The sequence below is a fragment of the Sebastes fasciatus genome, chromosome 8 (genome assembly GCF_043250625.1).
Source record: "Sebastes fasciatus isolate fSebFas1 chromosome 8, fSebFas1.pri, whole genome shotgun sequence".
Lineage (NCBI taxonomy): Eukaryota > Metazoa > Chordata > Actinopteri > Perciformes > Sebastidae > Sebastes > Sebastes fasciatus.
Genome location: NC_133802.1, coordinates 32030580 through 32055318, shown reverse-complemented (window position 1 = coordinate 32055318; position 24739 = coordinate 32030580). Strand labels below are relative to the sequence as shown.

The 24739-nt window shown below is 42.3% G+C and overlaps 1 protein-coding gene and 1 long non-coding RNA gene across 18 annotated transcripts in view; one reads left to right on the top strand and one right to left on the bottom strand.

Moving 5' to 3' along the window:
• Positions 1-4366: 4366 nt before the first annotated feature.
• Positions 4367-24739, bottom strand: part of casz1 (castor zinc finger 1) — a 225604-nt gene continuing 205231 nt past the window's right edge. For 11 of the 17 annotated variants that reach the window (XM_074645113.1, XM_074645114.1, XM_074645115.1 and 8 more), the window contains 12 exons: positions 24617-24688; positions 23047-23179; positions 21502-21565; positions 20353-20516; positions 19933-20055; positions 19517-19837; positions 18249-18447; positions 17256-17427; positions 15196-15344; positions 10823-11030; positions 9608-9973; positions 4367-8840 (listed from right to left, as the gene is read on the bottom strand). In XM_074645113.1, coding sequence (XP_074501214.1) covers positions 7570-8840; positions 9608-9973; positions 10823-11030; positions 15196-15344; positions 17256-17427; positions 18249-18447; positions 19517-19837; positions 19933-20055; positions 20353-20516; positions 21502-21565; positions 23047-23179; positions 24617-24688 — 3242 coding nt within the window. In that variant the 3' untranslated portion in view covers positions 4367-7569. The remainder of the gene's footprint in view (positions 8841-9607; positions 9974-10822; positions 11031-15195; positions 15345-17255; positions 17428-18248; positions 18448-19516; positions 19838-19932; positions 20056-20352; positions 20517-21501; positions 21566-23046; positions 23180-24616; positions 24689-24739) is intronic. The other 6 variants (XM_074645111.1, XM_074645108.1, XM_074645116.1 and 3 more) reach the window with 3 other exon arrangements.
• Positions 12088-24739, top strand: part of LOC141773262 (uncharacterized) — a 69457-nt gene continuing 56805 nt past the window's right edge. The window contains exons 1-2 of the long non-coding RNA XR_012595057.1: positions 12088-12294; positions 12991-13078. This is a non-coding gene — a long non-coding RNA (uncharacterized LOC141773262). The remainder of the gene's footprint in view (positions 12295-12990; positions 13079-24739) is intronic.

Genomic DNA, 24739 nt, shown 5'->3' with positions numbered 1-24739 from the left:
GTGTGTCCAATTCTCCATTTCCTCAGAGGTGTCTCAGCAGCAACAGCTGCTACCAATGGCAAAGCAGATTTTTTTTTTTCACACAGCCCCCCTTTTTTTTCTGCCGTGTGACTGAGGTCTTTCCAAAATAAGCCCATACACATGCAAAAATAGATAAATGGACATCTATTGCAAAGGGCAGCGGATTTAAAGAGAGGTCTAACTGGGGCAGAGCGCTGAAAGAGACGAGGGGGAAACATCTCATCCAAAAACGTGAACTATAAACGGGCCAGTGGAGCAGTAAAATGAGCGGTGCGGCCGTGTCATATACACATGATACGTGATATAGTGTGTACCTGCGGGGCCAACAACAACAAGCTGCGCTGTGTCTGATGACAAAGATATGAGAGACGGCAGGTCATTCATTTCATGCAAAAGGCTTCTCTACTTGTGGTTCTTTTGCGGTGTTGAGCTGAACATTTTTGTTTGCATCCCTTAAAGAGAGTGGTGACCAATATACAGTATGAAGAGATTCCATGTGTAAGACTTTCGAGCATTCACAGCCACAACAGTTGTATGATTGTAGAGTTGGTTGTGTGAGGATGTAAAATACTGTGAATTGATAATATAGCACCTTTTCTGGAAAATTTGGGTTTAATCACTTGAACTATGGACGTCTTTATTAGTTTAACTGCGACGAAAATCTGAGCTGCCAGCATAGACTGTATTTAAGAAATGGACGTAGTCAACGTGAGGTCAGCCTTTGGTTTGTGGACTGCCGTTTTGAAGCCATCTTGGTTTTTGGCCATCACCATCTTGGTTTTTGTCTGTCTCCATCTTGGTTTTTGGCCGTTGCCATCTTAGTTTTTGGCCGTTGCCATCTTGGTTTTTGTCTGTCTCCATCTTGGTTTTTGGCCATCACCATCTTGGTTTTTGTCTGTCACCATCTTGGTTTTTGTCTGTCGCCATCTTGGTTTTTGGCCATCACCATCTTGGTTTTTGGCCACCGCCATCTTGGTTTTTGTCTGTCTCCATCTTGGTTTTTGGCCACCGCCATCTTGGTTTTTGTCTGTCACCATCTTGGTTTTTGTCTGTCGCCATCTTGGTTTTTGGCCATCACCATCTTGGTTTTTGGCCACCGCCATCTTGGTTTTTGTCTGTCTCCATCTTGGTTTTTGTCCGTCACCATCTTGGTTTTTGGCCGTCGCCATCTTGGTTTTTGGCCATCACCATCTTGGTTTTTGTCTGTCTCCGTCTTGGTTTTTGGCCGTCGCCATCTTGGTTTTTGTCCGTCGCCATCTTGGTTTTTGGCTGTTGCCATCTTGGTTTTTGTCCGTCGCCATCTTGGTTTTTGTCTGTCGCCATCTTGGTTTTTGTCTGTCGCCATCTTGGTTTTTGGCCGTTGCCATCTTGGTTTTTGTCCGTCACCATCTTGGTTTTTGTCTGTCGCCATCTTGGTTTTTGGCCATCACCATCTTGGTTTTTGTCTGTCGTCATCTTGGTTTTTGGCTGTTGCCATCTTAGTTTTTGGCCGTTGCCATCTTGGTTTTTAGCTGTTGCCATCTTGGTTTTTGGCCATCACCATCTTGGTTTTTGTCCGTCACCATATTGGTTTTTGTCTGTCGCCATCTTGGTTTTTGGCCATCACCATCTTGGTTTTTGGCCATCACCATCTTGGTTTTTGTCTGTCGCCATCTTGGTTTTTGGCTGTTGCCATCTTGGTTTTTGGCCGTTGCCATCTTAGTTTTTGGCTGTTGCCATCTTAGTTTTTGGCCGTTGCCATCTTAGTTTTTGGCTGTTGCCATCTTGGTTTTTGGCCGTTGCCATCTTGGTTTTTAGCCATCACCATCTTTGTTTTTGTCTGTCTCCATCTTGTTTTTTTTTGGCCGTTGCCATCTTGGTTTTTGTCTGTCTTCATCTTGGTTTTTGGCCATTGCCATCTTGGTTTTTGGCCGTCGCCATCTTGGTTTTTGGCCACTTGGCGCTTGTCAGTGGAAACAAGCTGTAAACAGAAGACTGACATATTATCACAAACAACACAGACCGTTGCTTATTTACACATCCTGTAGATTTGAATTTGAGTTGTGTTTCTGTCCACCTGGTGAATATTAAGTCTAATATTCACTCTCATTTTAGCTCTGTTTTTGGTCTCCACCAACTCCTGAGAGAAACATCTGGCTCTTTAGCAGCTAAACGCTCCACTATGTTCACCGGCTAGTCTCTAACTTTGTCTGTCTGTTGTTTGGTGCTGAGCGGGTATTGTGCAGTGGGTTTATCAGACTACGAACATCGCTATTAAAGTGGTGAATATTTTACTGCAAAGATTCATTAAATTCTCATTTGTCTGACTCCAACCAATTATTAGTGAAATAATATCAGCTTCAGGAATAATAGGAATATCTTCCCCCAAAAATGCGAGTCTGAAAGCATCAACCAGACTGATGAACAAACTAGTGAAGAGTCTGTTTGTTTTACAGAGAGATGTGAACTGAACTGAACTGTATTGTAAAGATCACATCTCACTGAAGTCTCTCTGTCTCAGGCCCTAAAACATACATGGAGCGCTGCAGGTGCTCCGTGTATGTTGGCAGCCGTCTCGCTGTAAAGTACATACAGTCCAGACAGACTCAGCCAATCAGAGCCCGTGTGCCTCAACTTTAACGACCTGGAGCCGTTTGGTTCATCTTTATGCAGATATGACACCTGTACGCTCACATTCAACAATTTCAATATAGTGAGTGTTGACTTTATATAGCAAATAGAAAAATGTAAATGTAATGTATAAACCCACTGGCACAGTTTTAGCTATCTTCATATATCTGTAATTGAATATACACTATTTAGGTATATATTTTATTATGTCAATGCACATCTTTATGTCTTAACGCTTTCTTTAAACCCAGTATTGTGTATATGATGATGGTTTTGCTGCTGTTATATATAGTCTATTACAAGTGTACTGATATTTATTATTATTTCATAATGCATGTCAAAGTTGTTCATCACAATCAGCTGCTATTTTGCTCATTATCTTAAATGTAATCTGCGTTTTTATAGTGTCATCGTGTCATTATTGGTTGTGTGTATGAATACGATTTCATTTATCTTTATTCCTGTTGGCCCTTTTCCCCTTTTTGTTGCAGCAGTGACGGACCGTCCCCGCAGGTATTATTATAGTTTCATCTTATCTTATATGATCACACTCTCCGGCTTCTTGGCCGGCACATTTTTCTCTGTGAGCTTCTCCCAGCTCTCTCCCCCTCTCTCTGGCTGTATTACTGCAGGACTCGTTGGGACAAGGCAGGCGGCGAGTCCAGGGCGGGCAAATCTTCATAAATCCTTCCACAGTGGCTACCCTCTTCAGACTCCACTGTACAATATCTGTCTTCATCTAAGAGTGCACAGGCCCAGCCACCTGCTTTTCCTCTGTTCTCCCCCCTCCTCCCTCCCTCCACGCTTTGTGAACTTAATAAAAGCTGCCATTAAGCAGCGCTTCATCTGTTTGGGCCCTAATCTGCCTTATAGGCGTCATGTGACCACATATGCAGCGCACACCTGTCGTATGTGTTCCCAGCCCCGACTGTCGCCTCCCCACACTGCTCACTCAACCTGTTCCTGGCACATCAACCCACTGCATGTCAGCGATGGCCGGCACGCACGCACACATTGTTGGCACTTCTTATATAAATATATATACGGCCTGGTGGTGTGTTTTGTGAAAAGGTAGAAAGTGTGCATCTGTTGAAAAAGAAAATACATGGACACTGAAAACAGGCCTAAAGTCGTTCAGTACGTTTTTATTTCACTGAGTGAAAAGCTCAATCTTTGCATAAGACATGCAGAAACAGAGGAAAAAACATAAATATAGCACAATGAAGATGAACAGCACTGTATCCAAGTGGAAATAAGCAATACGACAAGAATGAATAGTAGTGCTGAGGGCAACAAATTCAAGTGGAGACGTTTAAAAAATTGCTTCATTGTCTACTTTGTCATATAAAATGTTTCATGAGTGGAGCCAAATTGAACGCAAACGGGAGATGGCTTTTAGTCCAAAAGTGCAATATATTTTTACAAAGTCTAAAATGTTGCTCTGTTTATCCACTACGCTGCGCAGTAAGCAGGCTTTCATATTACATTTTTTTTCCCAGCAGTGGAAATACAGCTCAGTTTATTTCCCCACCACTTTTTTATACCATCCTTTTTACTCTGTTAATTAAAACAGTAAAATGATCTGTCGTTTCGGCAGCAGCCTATGCAGGATTTGGAGGTCGTTTCCGTCTGGTTTTTGTGTAATATAATTTTCATGTTTATTCTTTTTTTTTTTTTTCTGGTAGATTATATACAGGATGCCAGCTGGCTGACAGATGGTGATGCCTTTACCCGATTTTTTTTTTCCTTTTTTTTTTATTAAAAAAAAAAAACATCACAAGGAAGAGAAGGAGGAAGGACAGGAACAGCTGTAGACGAAGGGGACAGAGAGAAGCAGCACACTGGCCACTGGGTGACATGAGGGAGTGGGAGGAGAACCCAGCACATGGCTCAAGGCAAGAAACTAAAAAAAACTAAAATAAATAAATGTGCCCTGTTAACACTGAACAAGACACAGAGAGCCATCTTGTTAGCAGAAGCAGGCCTCTAAATCTCCCTAATGGTCCTCGGCTCTGATCTTGTTCTCGCACCGCCAATGTCAAGCGTGAACAACGGGGCGACCCCAACAACAAATATTGTTGATTCCTCTACCTGCATGAATGCAGATTCTTTTTTTTTTTGTTGGTTCCTTCAAAAAATTCTGCGACAGAAAAAGTGTCCCAGTTGGATTTAAAGTGGAACAAAGCAGAGGAAAAAAAGGCGCACAAGGTCGTGAAATATGAATCGAAGCTCTGAGCAGCTGGGACGGAGCCACAGGTCTGTGTTCTTACAGCCGTGGCCTATCTGTCTCTCTCGTGGGGGGAGACACACACACACACACACACACACACACACACACACACACTTCAGTAGTGTCACTGACAGATAGAAAAAGAGACAGAGAGATCGCCGCCGTGACCTTTTGCCCCGCTGTCGTCCAGCAGCACCTTCCCCCTCCACACGTGACCCAAAATGTCCTCAGGCCCGAAGCACTATCAATCACTACATGTGTATTGTTTTAATAATTATACTTTCTTTATTTTCAACTTTTTACAAATCCTGCTATTTTACACCCTCACACACACACACACACACACACTCACATAAGCTGAATTCAAGTGCACAACGTCTCTCAGCCCCGACAGTAATCTGATGAGAAAACAAAACAGACGTGGTGACGCCTCTGCTTCGCAGCAGAGTCCCCGGAGACAGTTCAGTCTGTGAACGAGGCATGCCCACAGCAAAGTAAATAGAAACCAAGAATTTCAATTAATGAGGTGGGGGGGGGGGGGTGGGGGGAGAAAAAAAACAAAAGCACACACATAGTAAAATGACAATGAATAAAACGAGTCGTTAAATAAAACAGAAACATCGATGAATTAATTCAAATCAGTGTATTTTAGTTTGAGCTTCTGACATAGTTTGGAAAAAGAAAAAAAATATATATATATACTGCAAACATAACGGAATCTGCCAATGCTACAGTATGAACAACTTTTCCCAAAAAATCTGGGGGTAATTAAAAAAGGTCACGCACACAAGCAAACTATGATGAGGCTATTTGAATTTTTAACTTTTTATTATTCATTTCTCCTCTTAACGGTTTTCTTTTTAAAGGAAGCTGTTCATCAAAGAGCATTTTGTTCATATATAGTTATTTTTTTACAGAGGAAAATACTGTACAACCTTTTTTTTTTTTTTTCTTCTCAAAACAATATCTGGTGGAATATCATCTACACACATTATTATTCCCTATATTATGATTTCCAATGCCAAGCTCAGGAGATAATTCATGATCAGTGTGTCCACTTCTCGGTCGAACATATTTGCTCAGTATAAACCAGAGAGGGGAGCTTTGACAGATTTATAATTTAGTACTACAGTAAGAGAGCATTACCATGAACTTCTTAAGAATTCATTTAAAAATCACACTCCGTATTAGTGTTTCTCATCAGGGCGCCGTTTTTTCTGGCGCTCCCATTTCCTTTTTTTTCTTTTTTCTTCAAACTGTCGAATCACAGAAGCAAAATAAAAACCAGTCTTTAAATAAATCACAGAACAACAGTTCTTTGTCACACTAACATCTATTTGTGCATTAAAGCAAATGTGAACTAAAACAACATCTTTAAAGCAAAAAAAATTCCCTGTTAAAAGATATATATCATTTTTTTTTTTTCAGACGGTAAAAATGAACCTAAAAAGTGCAATAACACCCTAGAAATTTCTCATTGGAAGGTCACATAAATATTAAATAAAAACCGTTAACAACAGGAGCTCAACCACAGCCATAGTGAGTGGAAACAAAATGCCGTTGAGACATTTTCGGTCTGCAAATTTTTCAACATAAAACACCCTGACGCTTCCTCTGTCGTCCCCCTTCGCTCTGCATCTGAGTGACTCATCATTTCTTCTGGTCAGTCTGACCCCACCCCCCCCACCTCATCCTCCACATCCTGACTCTCCAGGCCGTTAATCACGACCTCGCCTGCTTACAGATCGATATGCTTCTGACTAACAACACAACAAAAAACGACATTGTAATGCAAAGATGCAAATGGTAACAAAAATATTTTTTAAATATGCTCATGAGTCATCTATCATCATCGTAATCATCGTGGTCAGCTAATATAAAAGTGCACTATTCACACACAAACTTGATTCCTCCGCAGAAAGGGGGGTTAAAGTTACAAGGACTGAGCTTGGTTTTGGTGCTAGTCGAACATTTCTAGCAGAATGTCAGAGAACTGTTGAAAAGCGGCGGCTCGCCAGACGCCGAGACTGACCAAATATTTACTGGTCAATTCCACATGTCACTGAGAACAAAGAAAAACATCTGAGAGAGCTGGGAACAAGCAAAATGTAACTCCCTTTTCTCTCAGTGTCTCATAATAATTAATAATAATAATTATACAGAAAAGAAAAAGATCAAATGTTTGAACGCGTCCTGTTTCCCCCTTAGTGATTCACGTCCCTTTTTCTATGTATCCACAGCCAGCAGTTTCCTTTTGTATATCATCGTTCACACACACACACACACACACACACACACACTTACATATATAGTTATATAGAGAGATTTTTTGTTTTTCTGACGTTTTTCTTGTTTTATCCACACACAAAAAAGTGAAAAAAATTAAAATAAATTAAAGTCAAACATGCACGCACACAAAAAGACTGATGTGTAGTAAAATGCTTTACATTGCTGCCCCGTGTGTAAACCAGGGCCTAATTCTGTGTGTCTCCGTTCATATTTTCTTTTAATGCATAATTGAATTAATAATGTTGGTCATCTTGTAAACATCATAATAAATCATTTTTGGGCCATCATTTTTCTCCACGCTGTTTTTTTTGTTGTCATCTGAAGTCTCTAAACATGATAAATGAGGCCACTTTCATTTTTGTTTGTTCATAGTACACAGAGTATTTCTTCAGTCCCTACAGTCACTGCTAGTTTATCTTTCACGGGTCAACGTCTTGCTTTTCCAGTCGGGAAGTATCAGTGTGGTTAACGGAAGCATCAAAACTCTCGCCATTGTTCTTCTCGCCATCGGGCTCCGCCATCGAATCATCATTCGAGTCACTGTTGAGCTCTGCCTCCTCCTCCTCGTCCTCCTCTTCCTCCTCCTCCTCTGCGTGCGCCTCCTCCTCTGGCGACAGGTCGTCTTCGGCCTCTCCGGACGTCCCCGTGGTGTCGTCCTGAGCTGCCGGCAGACCCAGCTGGGGGGGCGCCGGGTTGTGGCTTGACCGCGCCGCGTCGTGGTGCATTTTCTTGCTGAGGTCCAGTGAGTCGCTGAGACCCAGACCGGCTGCGTTCTTCAGGAAGAACAGGGAGCTGCTGGCGTCGGTGCCCAGGTTGAGGGAGCCGTCCAGGCTGATGGAGGACGGCTGGTACAGGTGGTTGTACTCGGACCCGAGGCCGCCCGTTGGGTAGAGCATGGAGGGAGCGCTGCTGTTAATGCTGCGGGACAACCCGTGGATGCCACCGGGTGAGGAAGTAGAAAGACCCATAGAGGCCGGAGGGACCGTGGACACGCTTCCTCCCAGGTGGTGGTGCACGCCCTCCCGTTTGGGCGACACAGACGGCAGCTCGCCCCGCTCCTGCTTCTCGTGCTTTCTCTTGTGGGAGTCCATCTGGGACATGCCCACCACCGTGTGCTTACACTCGGGGAAGGTGCAGTGGAAGTGCGAGCACTTGAGCTTATATTTGCAGTCGGGAACCTCACAATCGACGCTGGAGCTGAACTGGCAGAAGCCGGCGGCGGTGATCACATCTTGCTTGCCGTGGTGCTTGCGGTGGGCCGTCACCTTGGTGCTGTCGGTGCAGCGGAAGCCGCAGCGCAGACAGTGGAAGTGGGTGCTGTTGCCTGAAAACTGGCAGTCGGGGAAGTTGCAGCTGAGAGAGGATTTGAAGCGCTTGAAGTCGTCCAGGACCAGGTTGTCCACTCGGTCGTGGTGCTGCGCGTGCTTGTACATGTGGGTGCGGCCGCAGAACTTGTAGCCGCAGTTCTCGCGCGTGCAGTGGTAGTGGGTCACCTTCAGGGAAAACTGGCAGCCGGGGTCCTTGCAGTTCTCGTAGAGGTCATAGCGCCTGAAGCCCTCCAGCATCATCCCCTCGTCCAGCATCTTGCGCGACGACGCGGTCTTGCGGCGCTTGCCGTACGGCGACATGTCCTCGATGATCCAGAAGCGCTTCTTTGCACCAGTTGCCGTGGGAATGGAGATGGTGTTGCCTGAAAGAATGAAGGCAGGAGGCACATTAAACAATAATCACTTGGTTCGCAAAGTAAAATTACAAGCAAATTACACAGCGAGACCGTCCTGGTTGAAACTCTAATGTGCGACCTTACTCAGCCAGAAGTGGTTCACAGCTGAGTAAGCACAAACACATTTTTTTTTTTTATTCCTAATTCCCAGAATGATTAAAGGAGGGGGAAAATGATAGATTGACTTTGGAACATGACACTTTTACAGGGTGTCTCCAGCCTCCAAACAGAGGCGGAGCTGTGGGTCTTAACCGACCCTCTTATCTCCATGTTGTTTTATGAGGGGGCACCCACCTTTTGCTACACCCTGGGGTCACTGCTAATGATGTGATCCCTGTTCTGCAAGACAGGAAGCAGTGGGCCTCGATAAAACTTGCGGCGTGATTAAAATAAGAGGCTGCTGAAGAGATGCAGCCTTGTTAATGGAAGCTAAACAAGGCCCAGGCTTCATACTACAGGTGCCAAATTTACTGCTCTATCTCTAAATCCTAGTCATACTAAAACACACGCAAAGGTGCGGGTGAGCTAAACATACACATTTGTTCTGTCACTGTACCCAATCAGTAAGCATGCACATTTTCTATCTATATGTTTTGCATGCTGGGAAGCCCCTTTAATTTCCCCGTCTTTCCACAACAATACTGCAGAGAAAGACTGGATCACACAGTTAAATACTGCACAGGACTCAATTGAGAGTGACAGCTGCAGTGTTGGTTTGCGCCGGGGATAAGTACCTGCAGCATCCTGCACTATAGGGACGTCATTTTTAACCGGAGACGGAGTGGCAATGATGGGGCTGAAAGCTGGTGTGTTGGTTGGCATGACAACACTCCGAGTGGCTCCCAGAGAGGCGCTGAGCAGAGAGTATGACAGACAGGATGGAGAGAGGAGGTATGGGAGTGAGGAGAGAGGAGGTCGGAGGAGAGCGGGAGAGAGGGATGGGACCTGGGACTGTAGGCCAGGATGAGGAGCGCAGGAAAGAGGAGGAAGAGAAGGTGGCGGTGGTGGTGGAGGAGGAGGGGAAGAAGGAGGTGCATTTTGGGTAGCGCTAGTGTCAGCAGGGGTGGTGGGAGCAGAAGTGGTGGCGAGCCAGCCTTGTCCTGGAGAGACAGGTTGACCAGAGAGGGTGAAGGACAGACAAGAGGGGAAGAAACACACACAGACGGGTACACAAAAAAACAAGGGTCAAATCACGCACACACACCCGCACACACACACACACACACACACACACACAGAGGGATGGGAGGTAAAAAGGGAAAGATAAAAGATAAGAGAATGATACAAAATGATGCCCATTCAAGACAAGTAACCCAAACACCAGCCAAAACAACAATGATGAGAGTAGTGGATAATATTGGCAAACACATGGAGAAATGTGAAAATCACAGGCAGGCTCAGATTTAGAAAAAAATAAAAATAAAGCAGAGGAGAATCCATTTATTCTGTAAGTTTGAGGGGAAATGAGGCTGTTTCTCCTTTCTTTTCCTTTCCTTTCCTTTCTCCCCACAATTCAAACTACGAAAAGTGCTAAAGTAGACATAAAGCTACAGGGATGATCTCTGGCCAAAGGAAAATGTAATAAGCTACATACAGTGCAATAACTCAAACCACTGATGTACAAAATGGATGTTTTATGAGGATGACCAGGCAAACTGCAAAAAGACCTTGTCCACGACTCAGAACATAAGAATACAGCATTGTCATCAACCTCATATATTATGACTGATGTGCCATTATGTTATTGATTGCAAGTCAAACTACTAAATCACAAAATACATGATTGAAGAATGAAATGACTGGTTTTCTGGGTATGGTAGATGAATGTGGACTGAGTGAAGCATGATGAATGACGCTGAATGTCAGAGTAGAATACTTGTATAAACTAAACTATACATGCTGATACTTAGAGACACCTGTCGGGTATTTTTTTTTAAACATATTCTCACCTGCTGGAGAACCATCGTTGCCTACAGGTGTGCTGGAGCAGCTCCGGTCCTGATTGGAGGACTCGGAGGAGAGGCCCAAGGGGCTGCCCCCTCCTCCCATGTAGTCCATGTAATCATCGGTCTCATCCATGATGCTGGAAGAGAAGCTGGAGTTGACACCAGAATGGCCCCCGATCATGCCGTCGGCCCTCTGACCGAGTGGCATCACCTGGAAAACAAATAATCTTCATTGTAAATGATGTGTGGTCAGGGTAGATAGAGTAGGCAGTGCCTCACCAAAATTTAAAAGAAATGTTAAGATTGCATGATGTATTTATTGTCCAATGTCTTCATACTCACAATTCATCATGTTATGAATTGTATTTATTTATTTAATTAATTACATTTTTCATAATTTGTCTGTGATTACACATACTCCAGTAAAACCAGTCAGAGTTGCATAGTATGCTCCTTTTTGCCACATATTCCTAAAAATAACCTAAAAACAACTGAAAGCGACTACCGGACGCAAAGTAAAACGTCTGCTGTCCCGAAGTAAAACAAAATTATTTCTATTCTCCTGTCATATTCTGTCAAAATGTCTGTCTCTTTGCTTCTTCTACTTTTTTACTGCCTTTTTACTAACATGTTTTGCACTATGGAACTGTGATGCTGGAAACTTGAATTTCCCTCTGGATCAATAAAGTTACTATCTATCTATCTATCTATCTATCTATCTATCTATCTATCTATCTATCTATCTATCTATCCATCCATCTATCCATCCATCTATCTATCTCTCTCTCTCCCCCTTTCTAGACTATCCACTGTCCTATAAAATAAAGGCTTGAAAAACGCCCAAAAAATAAAATAAAAAATAACCTGTGTTGATCAATAAAATATTATAAATATGATAAGCGTTTTTTAATCCAAAATGGCAACAGCGGCTGTTGTAAAAAAAAAAAGTCGTAATATAACAAGAATAAAGTCATAACTTTACCAGAAAAAGTTGTAATATTATGAGAGTAAAGTCATAACTTTACAAGAAATAAAGTCGTAATATTACGAGAGTAAAGTCATAACTTTACGAGAAAAAAATAAAATAGCACGTAAAATTACTACTTTATAATATTATGACTTTATTCTCATAATATTACGAATTTCATTTCTCGAAAACTTCTGTTGTCAAAAAAAAACACTGGAGCTTAGCTCTTTGCTATTTTCTATACTCTTTGCAGCAGCATTGACTCTTGATGTGCGCATGCGTAGTCGGTTCTGACGTCACGTGATGCACGCGCTCCGGCTCGGCGCCACTCGGTGAACTTCGGAGCAGCAGCGTCACCTAGCGGCTAACGCGGCTAGGCTAGCTCAACGGCTCTGCGGTTATTTCTGACTTTTTCAAGGTTTTCAACGCTGTCTTATGGCGAATAAAGAGCGGTGTTCGCTAACGGTAAACCAACACCAGACCTGCAGCATCTTACCCAGCGGAAAAGGTAAAATATGAGGACTTTTTAAACCGAGTAGTACGAGGTTAGCTTAGCTTGCCAAGCTAGAGCTAACGGTAGCTAACCAGAGAGCAGTGACGTCAGCGCTGCCAATCATAGGAGATGAATGTTGGAACTGTTGCATGTGTTAGCAGCAGAAACAGATGACAAGTTAGCCACACATTTAAGGTCCTTGTGCACATCAAACCAGATGATTTAATTGAAGCTTTTGCCAAGGTTATCAGGAGTCTGATCTCTGGCTTTCAAAATCATCCACCTGATTTCTCCTGTCATTTATAACCTGACAGATGAGCTGTTTTCTCTTCTTCAAACCAAGACTATAGACATTGGCCTGTGCTCCATTTAGAGCAGTTTTTATGATAGTTGTGAACAGAAAAGTAATTATATAACTAAAGTAATAACTAAAACTGACCAGTAAGGAGACCTGCCACAACACATTTATCAGAGATGAGAGGAAAAGATTATTGTATAATTTTCTTGACTACATTGCTGTACAGATGAAAGCCGGGTTTGACTGTTTGGAGGAACTTGGTTTCCTTTGCTTAGTTTAACATAGACAAATTAAAGAGCCTGTCCAGATAGGCAAAATTCTTTGATCTGATAAAAGTCTGATTTGGTGGGATTATACTTGTTCACAAACAGTCTGAAGAATGATGCCTGTGCATCGGCTTATTTTTTTGACAGACACAATGATCTCCAGGATCTACCACCGCATCTGTCATTGACATCTTTGTCCAGAGGGTCAGGCGCATGGAGTTTGTCTACAGATAAAGTAAATGCCTCCTTTTAAAAGTCATAAAATAAATAAATAAATATATATATTAGGGCTGTACCAAATAGTTTGAAACTTCATTCATAACGTTGAATTCAAATTATTATGATTAACAACTTACAGAAACATTGGGTTCTGCTTCAATCCATATTTGTTGGCATTTAGCCTTTCAAAAACAACATTTTCACTGCGGGCAAAAAACTGTTTGCTCTCTGGTTTGCCGCACACAAAGCACACAAAGCACACAAAGGAGCGGACTAGCAGCAATGTAACGGCACTAAAAAAAATTAAATTACATTAATGTAACCACAATAACACAAAATCACATATTTCCCATTTGTTTAGTGTAATGACATCATAAAATATGATGACAGAATTTTGAAGCTTCATTCGAAAACCTCAATCAAAGCTTCAAATGTAAAAAAAATTACATTCGGTACAGCCCTAAAAATGTATTTCTTTATTTACTTTTTTAACCCTTTTATTGGCAATGTGTTTGTTTGTGTGATGTTGGGCTACTGGTGTGCCATCACCAATATTTCTCTTTTTTCTTAAATCCTGGTGCGCCGCCACCAGATGCTCATTGTGTATGGTTATTGGTGCTCTTTTGCGCATTTTGTATCAATGAATAAGCTGTTTTCCACAGGTGCGCTGACCCCAAGATTTCTCTTTCTTCTTTCTTTATCTTGGTGTGCCATCACCAATATTTCTCTTCTTTCTTTGTCCTGGTGCGCCGTCACCAGATGGTCATTGTGTGTGGTTACTGTGCTATTTTTGTGCATTTTGTAGGAGTGAAGAAGCAGTTTTCTACCGTCATTGTGTGTGGTTATTGGTGCTTTTTTGCACATTTTGTAGGAGTGAATAAGCGGTTTTCTACCGTCATTGTGTTGTTATTGGTGCAATTTTGCGCATTTTGTAGGAGTGAATAAGCGGTTTTCAATCGTCATTGTGTGTGGTTATTGGTGCTTTTTTGCACATTTTGTAGGCGTGAATAAGCTGTTTTCTACTGGTGCGCAGATGCCAAGATTTCTCTCTCTTATTTTAGAGTTAGAGAGAGACACCATTCTCTATCTCTCTCTTTTTCACTCTGTCTCTTTTTCTCTCAGGGCATTTATTGTTTTGTATGTCTGCCTAACTAATGTAGACTATATTTAAGACAAAATTTACTACCCATAAAGATTTCACCGCTTATTATCTGAAACAAACATCTTCGGATATGACATGTCATTAATGCAGGTGTTGGCTTTTGGCATACCACCAAGCATTTCTCAAGAATAAACGTCTTAAGAAAGAATGAACGTCATTCAGTCATTATATGAATGCTTCGAAATGAAAAAAGAACAAACAGAACTAGAAAATCCACATGTTTAAATCCGCTTACGGTACATGACGTACTGCAAAGGTTAAGTTCGGAAATGGAGTACACTGCACAGTGAAAAATTTGATTTGTCACTGACTGGTATGACAGGATATGAGCGGTACTCTTTTTTGCCCTGAATGAACTTGTTATGCTTTTCCCAGAATCGTATTGACTCATATTGACGATAAAAACCTGCCAAAACCAACCAATCTAGGTACACAAGTCACAAAGACTTTGGATACCAACAAATAATAGTTTAATTTTGAGCTAAAACAATAAAACAATGAGGTGAAAATCAGATTTTTATATAAAAATCTAAGAGGAACTGTGTTCTACCATTTGCAGTGAAACTCTTTAGTTTAGTAGCTCATTTTCATTTTCATTTTCTATAACCAGATTTACAGAGCAGTGCTTGTTGGAAAAAGGCCTTTTTTTTATCATCTTCTTGCAGCTCCAACCAGGAACATAAAATGTAACTTCCTTTTAAAACATCTGGGTATTATTGGGTGGAAACTGGCAAAATCAAAACCATGAGCCTTAATAATAGGACAATCTAGACAACTTTCATAAGTCTGCACAATATGTTCCCAATTTAGTCTTTCAGTAAAAGGGCGTGTGATGTACCTGGCTTTCTTAAAATATGTTTCAATAAACGGCTCAACGCCCGTTTTAGATCACTGAGGTGTTGAGCCTGTATTTTCAGACAATTACCCCTTTCAGTTTGGCATGTGTCATATGTTACAGTTTATGGTTGTACCTGTGATGGGACTCTGTCAAAGTTCTTCCCCAGCATCCGCCTCATGTGTTTGCGTGCGTGCGAGGTCATCTGGTGCTTGAGCAGGAAGGAGAACTGGCAGCCCTCGCGGATGCAGTGGAAGTGGCTGTTGACTTGGTTATACTTACAACCTGCAAAGAGAAAACCAGTAGCAGTTTTTTTTAAACTCTCTCCATTTGCAAATTAATTTATCTTTGTGAGACGTCTGAGAACAGCTAATGCGCTGAACGCAATATCATCAGTGCGACGGTGTTATGATTAGATCAAACACAAAGTGAAATATTTTTAGTTTTTTTTAATTTCATGATATAGCTCCGACAAAAGAGGGATCGGTTTCAAAGTGTTTGGGAGTGTACATGTAGGAGGAATATTAGATCACTCCGGTGTCACACTGAGCAAGTCAAGGCTTCTGTGCACTAAACCTGTGGAGCTCTTTTATTACACTGACATGCTTTATTCAATTAGGAATTTACATAAATAAATTCTCATTTTCTGTGGGCCAATAATGCACACACCCCTGCAAACCAAAGTAAATATACAATTATTACCATATTAAATTCATTTTTCAAAGTATCTCCATTGTCATTTCCCCTTTTGTTCTCCATTGTGCCTGCTCCATAGTCTTCTGTTCTTTTCTAGTGTTTTAACCGGTCTAGCTCTAATTGCTTTATGATTTCAAATTAAATGAATGCTCCGTTTTGTGCTTGTTAATCAAATACCATTATTTAAAAGCAGGCAGAAATAATTGAAAGAGTAACATGCTGGGCAGGTGCTAGCATGTCAGTAACCATGGCACCCAGTTTAAGAGCACAACACGTCTGTGTCATCACATAGCTTTTGCACACACAATGTTTTAAACACGCAAAGTTGAGCAAATAACAGTTACCCCCGTGACACGCAGGGCCTTTTGTGAGACAGAAACCAGGTAACATCATCAGCGGTGTTCAGTTTAATGTTGCTGCCATGGATACTGGCAAGCCATCAATTCTTTATGACTGGAGTGCTAGCGATGGTAATCCTTTCTGTTTTTTCCCCCCCCAGCCCCAAACAATACAGTTGGCAGATCAGGCTGGGGACAAAAAACAGCTGTTTAGGGCCCGTTTTTGTTTGCTTTGTTTCTGCGTTCTGAAAAGCTTGTGTAACCGCCTGAAAAAAACAGATCACTTTTAATTCATTTCTGTGTGATGGCAGCGGTGGCTGTGAGGCGCAGCTTCAGAACACAAACAGGCTAAACCAGACAAGCCGGATAATTAACAAACACAAACCTAATTGCTCATTTCTGACAGGGGCAAAAGGAAGAAGAAAACAACCTGGATGTGATTGCCCCCCTTTGACGTTATTGCTCATATAGTGTACAGGCAAGACTACCTCTGGGACTTGAGGTGCCATTGTGAATATGCAAAACACAGCAACAAAACCTACGAGGCAGACTTGTTTCATAGCATGGCATGACACTGTGTTTGCCAACACTGGTCTCTCTCCCTTTGTAAACACGGAGAGTATATACTCTTGCAACAACCGCCAAAAATCAATCTACATCTTTCTCAATTTTATACTTTTAATCCACATATCATCGCTCCAGGTAGAATATTATAATATCAAAAGCTGAGTGTTTAAGCTGACATGCAGGGCCTGAAATTCACTTTTTGCACTGCCTGCCATTGTGGCAGGCAAGTAGGAATGCACTGATACCGGATCGGATATCGGGCCGATACTGACTCAAATAGCTGTGACAATGGGGCTGACCTATTCAATTCAATTTTATGTTTGTATACTATACATATTATATACTAGAATTTGAATTCCTGTTTAAGTTCTGATCAATTTGTTGCTGCAATAAAATGGTTTACACTTGAATTGTAATTCCAGTTAATTTTGAAGGTTTCGATTCCCATCTCTAGCGTTTTACCTGTCCACCAAAGACAATTTTACCCGCCACCGCCAACAATTTACCCGCATTTGGCGGGTGGCGGGTGCTAACAAAGCAGGCCAAAACTTATACTAAACTCATATTATATCAGAACTTAGTATTTTTTTCTTACCCAGCCTGCCACACTCCTCCCTCTTGGTGAAATATTTGAAGCCATTGGCGGCGCGGCGCTCTGCCTTCTCGTGCTTCTTGACGTGCCACGGCAGCTTGGTGGTGATGTTGGTGACGAAGTAGCAGCCAGGCCGCAGACAGTGATAGTGGCCCCTCATTCTGAACTCGCAGTGCTGCAGAAGAAAACACACATTATTTCCAATTTCATGACTCAAATCGTGGTGAATGTTTGAAAGCTAAAGCAGTTGATTAATATTTTTTGATCTCTCTTTGTGTGCAAAGTTAAAGTGACACACTCCAGAAAACATAATCAACACCTCACAGCCCTTTTTTCCTTTTTTCCTTTCTGGTCATTTGGAACATCCCACATTTCTAAGCACACTTTTTTTTCTAGGCTTCCCACAAAAACCCCTCCTTTCGAACATGTCTGTACACCACCATCTGTTTGTGAGGCCCAGATCCCAAAGGACCGGGCCAAATAAGATCTGCTCAGTTCAGGAGATGGAGACGAAGGGGAGGAGGGGAGGAGGAGGAGGAGGAGGAAGGAGGGGGGGACTTTTTGTGAGAGGGGTGATTTTCGACACATTAATGAATTCATTTAAACGGTTTTCCAAATACGGGCTCATGAGAGCAGGCAGGGGCTGCCATTTAGGTTTCATTTGCGAAGCATTCCCCTGATTTTTGCCCTATTCCAGACAGCCTTGTTTACTGTGCAAGTGACAATGATTTATTGGGTAATATCAGCTAAATTGGCCTTTTCTGAGAGGAGAATGCGGCAGTCAAAATGACATCATTGACATATAAACAGGCATTACTGGGGTGAGTCGACTGTCTTTTTCGGCAGAGATGGAAGGCGGGGAGCGGCGGTTGTGAAAGCCTTGAGTCAAATAACCTCAAATACCAGTCTAATAGATAGCATACTTCATGCTTAGAAACCTCGGGGAGATGACAGTAGGTGATTCAGCTCCTGGCTGAGTTATCAAGCCACACTCACCTGGTTGGGACAGAGACACTGGAGAGAGTAGTAGGAAAACTGGTCACGGACGTTGACCAGGTTGTTGTTGGGGTTGATGTGGTCCAAACAGTGGGACTCGGCCTTGCCGGACGTCTTGCACACATACTTGCAATTCCCAAACAAGCAGTGGAAGTGGAACTTGTTTGAGTACTTACAGTCGGTAGCCAAGCAGGGATCACTGGATGAATAAAAATGGAAAATGCAGTTAATGGTCGGATAAACATACTGTACTGAAATGTAATAAGTGGGGCTGGGAGTATTTTGATTCAATATTATGATTTATTGAGATTTTTGTTAACGTTTTTAACACTAGACCATGGGAAAGAGTTGAATCATACACTTGTAGGGACTTTTAATTTGGAAAATATATAAATGAATACGGTAAAAATGCTTGATTTTCAGCATGTATGTAGTCAGAGATGTCAAATATATCAGTCAGGCATTATTTATAAAAAAAAATTCCAGCAACCCAAAAGTCAAAGAATAAAGACATTTCCCTAACAAATTAGTGGTATTTTTTATTTATTTATAAGGGACATGTAATGTTTTATACTTCTGGTAAATATAATCTAATCAATCTTATTTCCATATATGTATTTGTATATACAGTTTCCTTTGTTAACACCTTATTTTGAAAACCGGACGTAGTCACACGCGTATACTTCCGCTAACTTTGCCAAGGCCGTCGCTAGCTCTCCCGTCAGCTATGTTCTTTGTATACATCCATGGTCAGCTCCATCGGGGCCGTTTGACTGCATTTAACATAATGTAGATGGTAGTATATGGGTGCTCTACAGTTGTAGCGTCGGACGATTTGACCCCGTAGGATGAGAGTGGCGGCCGGCTTGACCGCACGTTACCACGATACGATAATGTCCATGACAGAGTTAGCATGTAGTTTTAGCCGTGATGTCTAGCTCTGCTTTTCCTGTCAATGTGTGAAACCAAAAGTGTTTCCATACTTTACTGGATGTGTAGTGTTTACCACTTTGGATTTAACATGTGTGAGTGCAGGTCGTATCCATGCACACCTTCTGCCGTTTTGTACTTTATCGGACAGACTACAACAATAAAAGCGGTAACTTCCGTCTACCTCAGCATAGACTCAAATGAAGCAAATATATTGATTCTGGCATTAAAAAAATCTAAATCGAGTTGCAATACATAAGTGAATCGATTTTTTTCCCCACCCCTAATAAACATAATGTCCTGTTATATAATAAGAGGCAAATAAATGTTCATCCTACTTTTCCTGGAACTGCAGGAAGCCAGGTTTGACTTGTGGTTTAGCGTTCTCCAGAGAGGTGGTGGCCAGAGGGGAGTTGGCCGGCAGGTTGGGCATCGAGGCCGACATCTGAGGGATGCTGCCGGTCAGCTGCTTCCAGGCCAGCAGGGAGGGAGTAGGGGAGCTGTAGCCACCGGAGGAGGTGAGGTGTGCCACATCCATGGAGGGATTGTTGGCCATAGAGACGGGGGCGGCCGGCTGCAGCGACGCTCCTTCGCCGGAGTCCTTGCCCTCGCCGAACTGAGGCTCCGACTTCACCTTCAAGGCGGCCCGGATGTGGAAGCTGGAAAACAAATTTTTTTTATATTGATCAATACAGCCAAAAGCTAAAACGTGGAAAGGGTATATTTTCCGATTATGAACCAGGGGAAAACTCACTTAGCATGCTTTATGGCCCCATCCACAGTGCTGAAGAGTGCACCACAGTCCTCTACCACGCAGTGAAAGTGCACTTTCTGGAGGAAGTCGCACTGAGCCTCGCAGAAGTCATCTGTGTCAAACCTTAACATAGACAGATAGTGAAGACTGTAAATTTACTGCCTTTTCAAATAAGAGGACAACTGGTTCAACTTGTGATCTGACAGTAAATGCCGTAAGTACGTCGTACTGTAAGTCAAATTCCCGCAAGACCAGATTCTTTATGTTTCAGGGGGTTTCCAGTGATGCAGGTTGTGAGGAATTGTATTTACAGGAAAAGGCCTTCTATGTACATTACTTTTAAATACTCTGACTGTTTTCTCGCTATCGAAATGAATGAGTCAAGTCTAACTAAGTGACTCTTTCCTTCAATTTGTATACCTGCGGAGGTATGTCCTCCAGATCTCAGTGTGTTTTTCCGGCAGTGGCCTCTTCAGCACCCTGTTCAGATAGTGCGCTGCCTCCGAGCTGTTGCCGCCCTGGCCCGCCTCCAGCTCCGTCTTCAGGTTCATGGCGTTGAACAGGGCAGGGTTCACCTGCGACATCTACAAAACACATAGCACATAAACAACCAGCTGCCGGGTTAGCCGAACATACGTAAGCTGGGCACTTGCATATGTTAGTGAGAGTGTGAGAGTTTCTACACACACACACACACACACACACACACACAAATGTTTTTGGCGAAGCAAAAAAGCACAGCCAGATTTACAAACATCCAGGCTTTTGCTTGAGTGCAGGCCAAGCGTGTTTGCCAAGCGTCCTCTGGGAGCAACTGTTAACCCTTTTATGTGATGTGATGGCTTGAATCAAACCCCCCAAAAAGCTGACATGACACGAGGAGCTGTTGGACAACAAGCTCCTCCGCTGTCAGGGTTTAATGACTGCTTTGAGAAGCGCAACTCTGAAGTTAAGCTCTCACAGGGAGAGGTTAAAAAAGACGACGTGTGTGGATGGGTGGGAGGACATCTTGACCAGTTGGCAAGGGTAAAAAAAAAAAAGGAGGCTGCTCTGTCATTACATCATCAATGTGATGGAAACCACCTGGCACATTTGTATCAATCAGATGAGATGTATGATTAAGACGATGTCCATTTTAATCTTCTCCCAAAAACACATTTAAATTTCCATACGCTAACATTTAGACCCGGTAACAAATGAGGGCAGCGCCTTCCTCTTGTTTTTTTCTCCCCCTGACTTTTTAATCAAATAATTTACAAACTCTATAAATAAATGCAGAGCGAGGCGGGGGAAGAAAAAGTATAAAGGAGGAGAAAAAATGGACGGCGAGTTCAAAACAGCTCATCAAAAAACAAACATCTCTATATATCTGGCATGGCACCCAGCTACTGCTTCATTATATTAATTTGTGAGAGGTGCAGTGAAAATTACACTGTATGAAAAATGGCTGGAAAATTTAAATGATACAAACTCATCTTATTAGCGGTGAAACATTAAAAAAACAAACAGGCCCCTCCGTGTCCCGCTAATTTGTCTTGGGATGAAAGGCGTTTGATGGATGGATCTTACCTTATTCATAAGCGAGGATAAAAGAGATGTATTCCCTGGTACAGGGTGTCCGTTTGATTCATTACTGGAACAAGGAAAATGAACAATGTTTAGTCAAGATTTGCATGAGAACAGTAAATATTACTATTTATCACGCAAGGTGTGCCTGTATAATGAAGAAGAAAAATGCTGTCTTCTTAAGAAATAAGATCTACTGCGAAGTGAAGGGAAGATTGGAGTTGACGGTTTATACAAACATCCTTCTCACACAAAAATGGAGAAATATGTTGAGGGTTTTATAATTGTATGCATAGGTATATAAATGATATATTTTTGATAAATAATTGCGTGCATAACCCTGGCTGCCAAGACTGCAGAAATCATCTATCAATCAGGGAAACCTTATTTCCTTGTTGATTTATTTTGTGAATATATTAGGAAGAATCAACATTTTCCATACAGCATTAACCCTCTATGTGCTAGGGCTGTGTATCTACAAGAATCTAGCAATACCATACGTATCATGATACAGGGGTTACGATTCAATATATTGCAATTCTGTAAGTAAGGGGATATATTGCATAAAATCTGAGTAAAACAAAGTTTAGTTTGTTTATCAGGGTGGTCAAAGGTAACGTGATGATAACGCGTTAACGCAAATTTGTTTTAACCTGGGATTTTTAGGTTGTAGCGGACTCAGTTTTAAAGCTGGAGTGAAGATACTGGTGTCAGACTAGATTACGCTAAATTTTGGCGAGGGAAAACCGGCATGGCCATTTTCAAAGGGGTCCTTTGACTCTGACCCCAAGATATGTGAATGAAAATGGGTTCTATGGGTACCCACGAGTCTCCCCTTTACAGACAAGCCCACTTTATGTTAATCGCATGCAATTTGGGGCAACTCATAGTCAAGTCAGCACACTGACACACTGACAGCTGTTTGAGTTTGCCATGTTATGATTTGAGCATATTTCTTATGCTAAATGCAGTACCTGTGAGGGTTTCTGGACAATATTTGTCATTGTTTTGTGTTGTTAATTGATTTCCAATAATAAATATATACATACATTTGCATAAAGAAGTATATTTGCATACTCCTATGATGATAAGAGTATTAAATACGTGAAAAATCTCCCTTTAAGGTACATTTTGAACAGATAAAAATGCGATTAATTTGTGATTAATTGTGATTATCTATGGACAATCTTTCGTTTAATCACGATTAAATATTCTAATCGATCGACAGCCCTAATTGCTATATAGTGCGATTTAAAAAAAAATCAAATTTAGGAAAACTGTTATAGTATATGCAAGAATTTGGAGTAAAATAATGTTTAGTTTTTGTATGCAATTTTGTATTCATCACAGTCCTTGTAACATCCAACATCATAGCACTACTTTGAGATGGCGCATATTTTTGCAAATAAAGTATTGACTGAGTTAATCATGTAAACTATTGTTTAAAAATCTCTAGTGTTTATGAGAATCAATACAGTATCACAAAACATAATATCGCAATACTCAATATTTTCTTACAATCCTACTATATGCCATGCAGCTGCGTACCTGTGGTCTTTCTTGCTCAGGTCCAGGCTGTGCTCCTGCGTGGAGTCCTGGGAGGCCCCAGAGTTGACGTCCATCGGCTCCTGCTTCACTTGAACCAGATTAAACTGGCTGGCTGAAGCCGGCTGCCCGTTCCCTGAGGATCAAGACAGAGACGCAGATGAGAGAAGTGACAACAAAGTTATTGTTGGTCAGCATTATTACCCCTATGATGAGATCCAATCTGACTTCTGTCCTGGCCCGAAAAGAATACTCCGAGTGATAATTATTGCGAAATTATGTCAGGCCGTCAAGCCTTTTAAATGGTGATTGAGAGGCGGGAGATATGAGGGAAAAAGACTCCTTTTTCTGCAGCACTTGTCACAACTCATTTGCCAGACTGCCTCTTAACTGGTCATTAAGTGAGATGCTAATGCTGAGGGAAAGTGGCAGTCTCAGATTGGCCACCCCCCCTCCCTTCCCACCTTCCCAGGCTGCTCGTTGGCCTGACAACGGACGGCAGCCAATGCCACTGAGCGTACCCACAAGGAACAGGGGTGCTATGTCGGTCAGATTGGAGCTGACAGCCAATCAGATTGGTTCAAATAGCATGACCTCTTGATCACATTCTCCTCCAAATAGGTATTCAGTGGATGCTGTGAGCGGGGACAGGAGCGCCGAAATGAAATAAATAAAGAGCAGGGGACGACGTGGGATAAAAATGCTGACAGGAAGGTGAATTCTGCCCCACCCCCCCCGATCCCCAAGGGATTGAAATATTAATTTGTCCTGGGGCTACACAGAGAGAGCAGGGCTTTTTGGTAGACAATAAGTGGTTTATTTAAAAAAATATATATGAGCGGGAGGGGTGACCCTTGTGTAGCCTCTAAGGCACTGTAAAACTGAGGAGCACCAGCGGCCGTGATTGGTTTGGTGAGGAATCTGTTGTTTAGGAATCAGGGCTGGTGCTGAGGGATAGTGACAGGCAAGGTCATGGGCAACCAAGTGTGTGCCCTTGGCCCTCAGCCTGGTGAGGCTCCTCTCCTTTCTCTTGCTGCAGAGAAAACAAGACCAGCCTACGTAAGGGGGAAACCGACCAGAGTTCCCCCCCCTTGCTATACAAGATGACCCAGAGACATATCAGGCAGAATAGGAGTGGAAAAGCCAGTCTTGGGCCTTGTCAGCTGAAAGCTGGGAGATGGGGAAGTGTCAGTGTCAGTTCAGTTTGACAATGGCTGAGGTTGGAGTGGCTGGAGGTGGAGTCGGGGTGGGGCTAAAGGAAAACAGCAGGCAAACAATTTTGCGTCTGGTTTGAGGTCACTGAATGCTTACCAAGTCTTCCCTCCCCCCCAACTTGAAAAGAGTACACCCAAAATTAACTAGCCAGACAGATCCTGCCTTGTCATTGACAATTAAATCAACTCTCAGACCAAATGAGAGCTCATTATATCAAGAGCAGCCGCTCACTATGATCTACACATGATTTAAGCATTCCTTCACTACATATCAGAGGGGTGGGAAAAATAATCAATTTATTTATGTATCACAATTCATGATTATCATTTGAGTCTATACAGAGGTAGAAGGAAGTTACCGATTTTATTGATGTAGTCAGAGTAACGTGACGTCATATCCGTTCTGTATCCGTCAACCAACCGCAGCGAGCCTAGACGAAAAAGGCAGAAAAGTCTGCATGGATACGACCTGCACTATCACA